Source organism: Helianthus annuus, chromosome 7 (genome assembly GCF_002127325.2).
Source record: "Helianthus annuus cultivar XRQ/B chromosome 7, HanXRQr2.0-SUNRISE, whole genome shotgun sequence".
NCBI lineage: Eukaryota > Viridiplantae > Streptophyta > Magnoliopsida > Asterales > Asteraceae > Helianthus > Helianthus annuus.
In genome coordinates, this window is record NC_035439.2 from 10,398,126 (window position 1) to 10,409,618 (window position 11,493).

Consider the following 11,493-nt stretch of genomic DNA (forward strand, 5'->3'; position numbering starts at 1 on the left):
GAAAATTGATTGGTTGATTTAAAGAAGTGTTGAAGTGATTTTGTAAAAGAAAATGATACGCTTGAAAGCGTGGCCAACTCCAGTTACAGGGGAAACTCTGGCGAAATTTTTCTAAAAATATAACACTTAGAATTATTTACAAGTGTTAGAATTATTTTTGATATGTTTTCAAAATATATTTCGCCACGACTTTATTTACAAATATTCGGAGGTGGGATTTTCATAAAACTAAACGTGACAAATATATATTTGGTAAATATAATTTTTCACAACACTGTTTATGATTATTTTGTGAAAATACACAAATATTATTTTTAGAGTAAAAATAATATTTCGAACGATAACAAGACCCAAAATAATATAAACGCTTACACGACAAACATATAAGTTACAACGGTAATTATTATTACCACACGATTACTAAAACGTAACTTACGCATTATACGGAACTATTCGTGAACGCGCATTTCGTCAACGCATTATTTTGGAAGTATTATGGAAAGTGAAAATATAATATTTTTGAGAAAAATATTTATATTTTGGAAGTAGAAGTAAAAATATATTAAATGGGACTTAATGATATAATACAAATACACATGTATTAAATCCCCCATCCTTGGGAAGGAAATTAACTACCAAGTACATGCAAAATATAAACACGAAATAGTTGTCTAACTATTTCCCAAAAACTTAAACTATAAAGCTAAGGCACGGCCATCCGTCTAATAGTATTAGCACATGTAGGTCGTTGCACAGCTGCCTGACATTCGGAGTACTTGGTATAGCGACGCACTGACTGTGAGTTCATGTCCCCCTTTTCTCTTAACTGTTTTCAGTTTTCTAAACTGCGGGGGTGAAATACATGTTACATTGATTATGAATACTTTATACATGGTATGGTTAGCGTAAGGAGGTTTGTTACTTAGATCATGTGAGTGGGTAGGCGGAAACTTGAGGCCATTAATCCTCATGGTAGGACCGAGGGACAGGAGCGGTAGATCTATCTGGGTGTAGCGAGCCCAGCCCCAGGTCCAGCATAACGGACCTTGGGGTGACTTAGTGCCCGACGCATAAATCCGCTAGGTTTGAGTCTTCCTACTTGCACTTCACACATATCAATGGCCTTGCAAACCATTGGTGATCTCTTTTTCCTTATTTGCTACATACCAGGATTTTTGATAAATACAAAGGTTTATTTACTCACTTTCGCATGAACTCGCTCAACATTATTGTTGATTTTTCAACTTACATGTATTTCAGGGAATTAAAAGATCTGGCACGGTATGGCATGTTTTCCGCTGCATTAGTCACCGAGGTCATCCAGGGTTTGGGGAATGTGACTCTTTCCTGGACAAGTCACAGTCCTTGAATCATGTCTATGTTATGTTTACGTTTGTAATGTTTGTTGAACAAGTTTGTGGTTGTTAGGGTATGTTACCCCGTTAAGACAATGTTATGGTATTTTTATTTTAATGGATGATCTTGCATATTTTTAATTCATATAGCTTGTTATGATTAAGCTATGGTATTAAGAAGTCACACCAAATTTACCACGCTTCCGCAAAGCCTGGGTGTGACAGCACGTAAGAAACTTCACACCCGTATCCGTAATCAAGATAGGATTGTTGTGTCGGGTAATTTGATTCATCAACAAGGGAATTCTCAATACCGTATCCTACGTATCTATCCGGATTACCTTGTTGCACGTACGAAGATTCACACCGTATCCATAATTAGGATACACTTGATGCACCGGGTGATATGGTTCATTATCAGGTGGAGTCAAAGCCTCGTTCAAGTCTGGCAACTGTATGTTTTGATCAACAGGGATGCCAGACGCAACCTCCTCCTCCTCATTAGCATCATTCACTCCCTACGAGTCGTTAGAATACTGCTTAAAGAAAGAATTGCCATCCCAAAAAGATGCCATTTTAGCTCCACGGTCGTGCGAGAAATTATAACCGATGAAATGAAGAATGCATATTGTTTTGAATTCGTAGGTAGATGGATGTCTAAATACTAATTTGAATTCGCAATTTATCAGCCTCATATAGCTCTATAATCGGCGTATACCTTTATTCATGTGCCTAGACAACATCGTATCAATGTCAAATCTGTCTGACATACGCTACGTATAGCTCTATACGCAGTGTATAGGGGCCTCGTATACTGGCTGCGTATAGCTCTAACGCAGCGTATAGGTGTAACCCTATACGCTGCGTATAGGTCTATACGATGCGTAGGTACAGATAGAGTTTGGTGTGCAAATAGCCAAGTTGGTGCGCCAATATGTAGACCCTTTAAAAACTCCTAAAGAAAAACTCGTTATTGTGCATGCTCATAAGGTCATAAATTCAAAGTATGCTTTTAAGATTATTGTTTTGATTCTATGAAAAAAGTTGATCGTTAGTTGATTGTTTTGTCATTTTCGTAATACGGATATATTTAATGATTTTTTTTTCAGAATAAATAGATACTTAAAGAATTTGTAGGACTGCATTTGTATACATGCAACTATATTATTATTTCAAGTAATTCATAAAAGCAGATGTAAAAGAATCATAGTAACAGCATCATTTCTTTCTTTTTGATTACCCTTAATAACACATATGTTATACAACCTTGTCTAATAAGTAGACAACGTTTATTCAAAAAAATTGTAAATAGAAAAGAAATATTATAAATGTTATCAAATGGACGAAAACTTGGTGGATTACTTTGCTTATAGATATGACAATTGACCATGTTCAATATACTCATTACTCATGGATGCATGTGCATTATAGCGGATTCAACAGTATTTAGTACAATCTTCTTACTCAATCTTTTGAACATAATATGTGTATAGGAACATGAACGAAACAATGAAATTGAACGTTACCCATCAATTATAAAAACTAGCTAGAAATCCAAAATCATCAAAGCGACACCCTATTATTAAATCCATTGTTCTTTATTTTCATATTTTCACATACAATATAGCGTCGTGTAAACAATAAAAGCCGGTTCTCAAACAATCACAAAATGGTTCATCGAGGTTCCTCGGACCCTACTGATGGATCGAAGACTTAACCTTTTTTTATTCTATTGTTGAACATTGGAACTTTTCTCAAGATCTATCCCGGCAGCCACTGGGGATGCAATCGGAGGATTTGTGGTGTTTTGTGTAGATGAAACTAAGGTAACATAAGCTGCAATCCCAAAAATCGCGCTTAAAAGAGCTAAAACAGCTCCTAACGCATAGATTCCAGGCTTCACAACATAACATGTAACATAACCATATGAATCAAACTGTTCACCTGCTTCATTGTTGATTTCTGCAGCTGCCAGCAATAGAACCACAGCTATAATTGAAGCTACCCTGAATGTTAAACAAAAACTTGGTACTAGTTAATGAGAAGTGTAACAATAATCATGACAAGTTAATATAAACAACGAGTTGGTTGTCAATACCATGAGAGTACATAAAGAAACTTGGAATATGGAGTCGAATTAGGGTCACTTCGACAACAACTGTTTCCCCCATATGTAACGGTTATGTAAATTCGTGTAACGATTGCAAACACAGCTGCTACAATTCCTAGTGCAAGAGCGGGGCTACTTGGATAAAAACACGAATCACCCTCGATATAAACATCCGAAGCCTGCATAAATATACCATATACATTTTTAAAAAATAAAATGTTTCTGTAGTTTAACTTAAAAAGTCATATTTGCTATGCTTTAAAATTTTTATAATGTTTGTTACCTTAACCCTGGTGGCCTCTGCCGCAAAACCGGTGGCCGCTGAAATTATTCCGAGGCCGGCCACAATTACGCTGAAGCCTACCAATCTGCTCTCCATCTCTGAGTTGTGTATGGCCTGTGGAGTGTATGTGAAGAAGCCTGTGGATGAAGAAAGGTTGAGTCTAAAAGTGCATGTATATATAGATAGATGGATGCTACCATAAAGTTAGCTAGGAACTTTGACTAATATATACGCTAGTGGAGACTAAAGACATAAAAAAGGTTTACTCCATGTATAATTCTTTTCCCATAGTTATTATGACAGTTCCATGTAATATAGAAATTATTAAATATCAACCCTTCTTTTTATATTATAGAAAGACTTATTAAACTTAATTCTTTATGATATGTAACTGTATATATATTCTTATAACTTAGAATTCGGATCAAGGTGATAAGTTGTGGCGGGTGATAAGTAAGATAATTCGAAAACTGTCCGATGACAGTTTTCCCGCCACATTTAACCGCCATATTCCTACATATAAATACCAGGGAACCGGCAACATTGTCCGGTACCAAGACAATCAATTACGCTCTGTTCTTGCTTTGTCCATTCATTCAATTCGTATTATCAATTGTTCAATCATGTCAAACGATTCCGCTGTCAAGTATTCAATGATTCATCATAATGATGATGATGATCATGAGTCTAGGCCAACAAGTGGTATCAGAGCCACTTCGACAATCCTTCCGTGCCAACACTGTCATGAAGAACAAATCAAGTTGCAGAAAAGAAATCAAAGAACAAGATTATGTTTTAGTGTCATCGACCAGGGCATTACATTTACTACATTTACGAATGTAAATCGAAAGAAAATGATGAGAATACACAACTGATCAGTCAAGCGGTAAATGCAGGAATTCGAAATCAAAAGATGTTTGCAGAAGATCGGAATGAACTGATAGTGACAGGAACCGAAGGCGGTATGTGGGGAGACATATGGTATGTCAGTAACTCTTTTTCACAACACTATGCCGGTAACATAAATGTTTTTAAACGAATAAAACATTTAGTGGGGGTTGAAACGAATTCAGGGGAAAATGAATTTCTGTTTATGCGGGGCATAGGGGTTGTAGAAGTTAAGTCAAATAATGAAAGATTATCGATTCAAAGCGTTATTTATATGCCTGAATTAGACATGAATGTTCTAAGTATGAATCAATTGACCTTGAAAGGATTCACGGTCAAAAAGGCCGGAGATACTTGCAAGATCTTTCCCATGTTCTCCCCTCCGATATTTAATACGGTAAATGAAGTCACGGGGTTGTCCAAGGAAGATGAATTGGGTCTAAAAGAAAAGCAAAAGGTGATAAGTTTGAATGATGTAAATGAAAAATATAAGGAAGAATATCTGAATTCTTATTTTGAAGACCTACATGTCTCTTCTTGTGAAACGGATTGGAGTGTTATGATTATAAGGTCCTTGGATTTCAAGAATTTCAATGATTGCAAAAATCTGTTAAACATGTTGGAAGATGGGAAGTTTGTATTTCAATACAAACATGAATTAGAGAAGAAGTTCGAGGAGATGATATCCTGGTTCATCACAGTCTTCTTGGGGATAACCACAAGACCAATACTACCGGTGATGATCGATAACAGAAGGATAGACTTGTTAAGTCTATATATGATTGTAGAAAGAGACGGTGGTTACAACAGTGTAACTGAAGACAATCTTTGGCCGATAATTGCCAAAGATTTGGGGTACGAGTATAAGGATGGAGAGTACATGAGAGTAGTTTATGCCATGTACTTGGATGTTTTAATTTACTACTACAGGTTTAAAGATGTACAGGAGAAAGCATGTGACTTAGAAAGAATGAAGGAAAAAGAAGCAGCGCCGGAAAGCAGCCATGGAAGGAGTGCAAGTGCAGAAGTAATCAAGAATGTGACTGCAATAGATCATTATGCACTTTATGTGGGCAATGATTGGGAAGGTGCATGGAACATGCAAAAGAAGCGAAGGAAGTTCAATTTTAATGAGGCACGGAAAGCCGTCGAAGAAGCCAACGAAAGTGTTCTCAAGTTTGCTGCTTAACGTAATTAAGTTTAGGGGGAAGTGATAGAAAGACTTATTAAACTTAATTATTTATGATATGTAACTGTATATATATTCTTATAACTTAGAATTCGGATTAAGGTGATAAGTTGTGGCGGGTGATAAGTAAGATAATTCGAAAACTGTCTGATGACAGTTTTCCCGTCACATTTAACCGCCATATTCCTACATATAAATAGCAGGGAACCGACAACATTGTCCGGTACCAAGACAATCAATTACGCTCTGTTCTTGCTTTGTCCATTCATTCAATTCTTATTATCAATTGTTCAATCATGTCAAACGATTCCGCTGTCAAGTATTCAATGATTCATCATATTGATGATGATGATCATGAGTCTGGGCCAACATATATTTATAGCATTTTTAACTTAAAATCTTATCATGGCACTCATCATATATCGTTTCCTTTTCTTTTTAATAAATAGTTTACTTTCCAAGTGTTGTTACTATTCGATGCAAAAGTTGAAAACTTCCCGAATGTCATATGTTATAGAGAAACAAAGTTGAAGACTTATTATGTTATATGTTATAGAGTAACTGGAGTAGTTCCAGGGAACGACGGATAAGGGCCCAAACCCTTTGGAGGCCTGATTTTTTTATATATATTTTGTGCAATAAAATTTAGGATATGTAAGAACTTAATAGAAAGATCATAGTTGAGTTTTTTGCAGAAATGCTGCCAGTTTGAAAAAATATTTCACAACTAATGCCACTCTCAAATATATTTCACAATTAGTGCAAAAGCCATTCAAAATGGCGAATTTACATGAGGCGTAGGGTTGTGACAGGAATAATTAGTGAATGTGTTAGAGTTAATTATTTGCAAAGATACAAAAGCCATTCAAAATGGCGAATTGACAAGATGGCATTCTAGATGGCGAATTCGGATGAAGGTGCCATTCCAAATGGCGAATTCTGAAAAGTGCTTACAACATGCCATTGTTTATGGTGAAATCTGATAAAGAATCCATTCTAAACGGCGAAATTTAGTTTTTCAGGGATGTTGAAAGTTCCGAGTTCGAGTTTGCAGATTTCACAATTTGAGCAATGTAGCCTTCAAGACTACTCGGGACTTGCTTCAACATGATGTTTTTCTCAGTTTTAAAGTTGGTGGACCTGTTGGCGAGGGTACGTGGAGGAGAACAATCATTCTCTGCCCCCTTTTCCGTAGCTTGTAGCTTATGAGGATCACAACAAAGTTTTCGCCCCAAGTTTACCGCATGTAACTTGGAGATGAAAATGTGTTAATTAGATCCTATAGTAATGTTGTATAACATTGTTGGATGATACTGCATGTTGTTCAGCCTTCACGTGGTCTCTGCCCCGTTGTATTTTTTTTTTCTTTGTGTAACAATTCACGAGTATAGTTGAAAAACAATATACTTTGATGTATATTATATAGATCCTAACTTTTCAGAACTTTAATACAATTCGCCATTCTGAATGATAATATAACCAGATGATGAAGGAATTGTAAGTACCTTTTTCAACTTTGGCCAGAATTCGCCATTTAGAATGGAGAATTTGTAAGAATTCACCATTTATAATTTATAATGGAGAACGTGCAAGAATTCTCCATTTAGAATGGAAAATGTGTAAGAACTTGTAAGAATTCGCCATTTATAATGGAAAATGTGTCAGTACTTTTCAGAATTCGCCATTTTGAATGGCTTTTGTACCTTTACAAATGATTAACTCTTACACATTCACTAATTATTCCTGCCACAACCCTACGCCTCATGTAAATTCGCTATTTTGAATGGCTTTTGCATTAATTGTGAAATATTTTTGAGAGTGGCATTAGTTGTGAAATATTTTTTCAAACTCGCATCATTTCTGCAAAAAAACTCCATAGTTAAGTGGTTGGATTGGTGGTTTACATTTCCACTTTAATTAGAAGATTTAATATCATGGAGATGCGAGTTTGAATCCTAGTGTCTTTTGGTTTGTTGAATTTTGTTTTTCTTTTTGTTTGTATTTATTCATTAGATGCAAATGATATTAATTGTCTAATTTTGTCAAGTTATATTAAATGGAAATGAGAATCATTGCCTAATTTTGCTAAGAAACATCTTTCCATTTAGTAACCTCCCAAAAATATTATATTTTTTTTCAACTCTATGTATTTTGTAAATTAATTTAGATGATATTCCAGGTATAGTGGGGTAGTAGAGGCTCTTGTCTTTTGAAGAAAAGACTAGAGTTAAAATCCTAACATAGGGTGTTATTTAGTATTTATTGGTGTAGTTTAGGAGTAATAGTAATGTACCCTTTGCCATTAAAAAAATAAATTTAGATAGGTTACGATAGTTTTACATGATTTTAAATTACGATTTGAGAAAAATGCTTGGATAATCCCTATCGTTTGCTCATTTTTCACCTTTAATCCCTAACTTTCTAAAATTACACCTATAGTCCCCAAGTTTTTGAATTTCGTTCCCGGATAGTCCCTAGCGTGGATGAGGGTTAGTTTTTGGTGTTAGGTGTGTGTGAAATGACAAAAATACCCTTACTGTGAAATTAATAACTAAAAAGTTAAAATAAATATAATTAATATTTTATAATTTATGTGGGACCCACCATCCACCCTACCCTCTTCATCTTCCCCACTCCAAACCACCACCACCATCTACCCCTCCCCCCCAATTCACCGTAACCACCACTGCCATAAACTTTTGGCTTTATTTGATTTCTACTAACGTCACCCTTCGATTTCAGACATCAGTAAGCGATTTCATACCTCTATTCGATTATCAAGAGTATGAAGAACAACGAACTCTGAGTTGATTCAGTTTCAAATCATCTCATCTTGCTGATCACATTGCCTATTTCTAAAGATATATGCTATGTAATTTGAGGTAAACGTCAACTTCAGGATTAATTTGTCGTGAAATGATTGATTTTGCTCTGTTTGAGATTGAAATTGTTTGATTTTATAGTTAAGTTGTCTACAAAGATTTGATTTCAAATCAGCTCATCTGGTTGTTATATGGAATTGATTTTGCATCATGAATAATTGTGTTTCGTGTCTTGGTTGTGTGCTAATTGCTTGAAGATTACTTCTATATAAACCTACAATGATTAGCTTCTATTTTTGTTCGATTGGATCTGATTTCTGGTTTGTTTTTGTGAACCATTCTTGTTAATTTGATAACCGAGAGATACAAATGATATGAATTATTTTTATGGTTTGAATGACAACAGTTGAGTGATTATAAATATTCGTATTCTTCCATTATTGTCTGATGAACTTTTGGCTATTCACTCTTTGTTTATGTCATTTATTGATGATTGTCTTTTACGGTAAAGTGTGTGTGTGTGTGTGTGGGGGGGGGGGGGTAGATGGTGGTGGTGGTGTGGAGTGGGGAAGATGAAGTGGGTAGGGTGAGTGGTGGGTTCCAAATAAATTGCTAAATATTAATTGTATTTCTTTTAACGTTTTTGTTATTAATTTGACAGTAAGGGTATTTTTGTCATTTCAGACGCACCTAACATCAAAAACTAACCCCCATTAACGCCAGGGATATCAAATGAAATTCAAAAACTTAGGAACTATAGGTGTAATTTTAGAAAGTTAGGGACTAAAGGTGAAAAATGGAAAAACCACAGGGACTATCCGAGCATTTTTCTGTTACGATTTTTTAAAACTTACGACGACTCTTACAACGTGTTTTATTTTACGTGTCAATGTGCAAATGCATGTGTAATGTGTTTTTTTTTATCTACGTTTCCACATAAATTTTAGTTTATAGACGCTCGCCGCAACATGAGAGTGATCCCCACAAGTTTTTAATTCATATTCATATATTTTAGGAGCCCGTATTTTTATTCGCCCCAGCCCCACAAATTTCCGAAGATTCGTGGATGACCCTGAGTAATTTTGATTGGGGTCGGACCACTACTCGATTTGGCCCTTGCTAGAGCGGGTACATCTCTGTCAGTCCAGCGGGTAGGGCGATTGGATCATTGTTACCGTTTGAAAGTGGCACGAGGCCTTCGGTGGCTATTTTGTTTGTTTTTTTTTTCTAACCAACGGTCACTTTGATAAAAAAAATTATTTTTATTATTTATTAAACTTTATATACATACCATACAACACCTATTCCTACTCCTACAACATTCTACATATTTTGACTCTCATTCACAAATTTTACACTCACAATTTTTATACTCTGACAATTTAACCCTCTGATCTAGTACAGATCAAAGAAAAGGGAAGGGTACCACAAAGAAATCAACTCGAGCGGGTACTAATTCGAGAGGAGGTGGGTCAAGTTTAAGAGGTGGTGGTCTAAGGCTAGAGGAGGCGATTCAAATGATGATTCGTATAGGCCGCAACAATTTTTTACACAATAACCACATCCTCAATTTTATCAATATTCAACATCATTCGGGTTTTCACAGCTTTGCTTAACTTTTTTCACAATCACCACCTCAACCACACAATCTACCACACGACCCTAATCTAGTATCGGGTAGATATGAGTATTCTCAAGAAGACGATATGAACTTTGCTGCTTTTTGAACGATGAGGAGCCCATCTCATCGTTCCCCCAATCAATGAAGGTGATGATTACGATTTTGTGGTGGAAACTCAATATCAACAATATAATTTAGATGATGACATCAAAGATATGGATGTTCAAGGCAATGTCGATAGATAAAGATGGTGAACCGAAGGGTAGATTCGCCGGACGTGCGAAGAGTATGCTATTGACAAATGCGCAAGAGGTAGCTTTAGAGAAAGCATAGTGTTATGCCTTAGAAAACAAGTAGAAGGGAAATAAACAAATGGGGGATAGTTTTTGGAAAACGATGCTAAAACATTTCAACCAATTATGTTCAAGCGGTAACATTATTACTAATGTGTATTTTATGTTTAAATTTAATAAACGCATACTAACAACAATATTTTATTAAATTCACTGTGAATGCATATTTGTGTCTGTTAAAATGTGAATAGACTAGATAGATTATGTACTATACATGTATTTGTTAGTAAGTTTAGACACATGAATCGCTCAAACGCATGAGTGTTGCGTTTGATAGTTGGCCATACGCTTGGTGATGTCAAATGTATGAGTCCTTGTATTTAAAGGATCAAGCGCAAGAGATATGCGTTTGAAGCTGTAGGTCTGTTTTTCTCGGAGGATCAATACGGAGACCTATCCTTGTTTATCACAAACACGGTCACGAATGCAGAATCCCCGTGACGGTGCAAACCGAAAAAAGTAAATCAAGTAACACAACAGATAACCAAAGATTCACTTTAGATTAAAAGGGCGAGAACAACATCAAAAATATACACACAATGCTTGAACGATAAACTCTTAGTTTCTCTATGCTCTCATGCCTTAACTGTTAAACAAAACCAACTGTATATACTGTCTACTAGAGAACCTTGTATGCGACGAAGATATGTGTGACGAAGAATGATTCTTCATCACACTCTCATCATGACGAACAAGGAAGGTTCGCCAAGCATGTTTCACGACAAAGTATAAGGTTCTTCAAGAATCAAACAAGACAAAATATATCACTAAGTGTTTAAACAGAAGACATAAGACAAGACTCACTATATGTAAACACTATGCACACTAGCATATGCTTAACATACATTACAAATACAGAGACAAACGTTATA

General features: G+C 35.6%; 1 protein-coding gene across 1 annotated transcript; it reads right to left on the reverse strand.

Annotated features, from left to right (window-relative positions):
- Positions 1–2,902: 2,902 nt before the first annotated feature.
- LOC110866156 lies at positions 2,903–3,880 on the reverse strand. The gene is made up of 3 exons (XM_022115456.2): positions 3,749–3,880; positions 3,454–3,644; positions 2,903–3,361 (listed from the first exon to the last, which is right to left on the reverse strand). The coding sequence occupies exons 1-3, from the start codon at positions 3,842–3,844 to the stop codon at positions 3,085–3,087; spliced, it is 564 nt and encodes a 187-aa protein (XP_021971148.1). The 5' UTR covers positions 3,845–3,880; the 3' UTR covers positions 2,903–3,084.
- Positions 3,881–11,493: the final 7,613 nt, after the last annotated feature.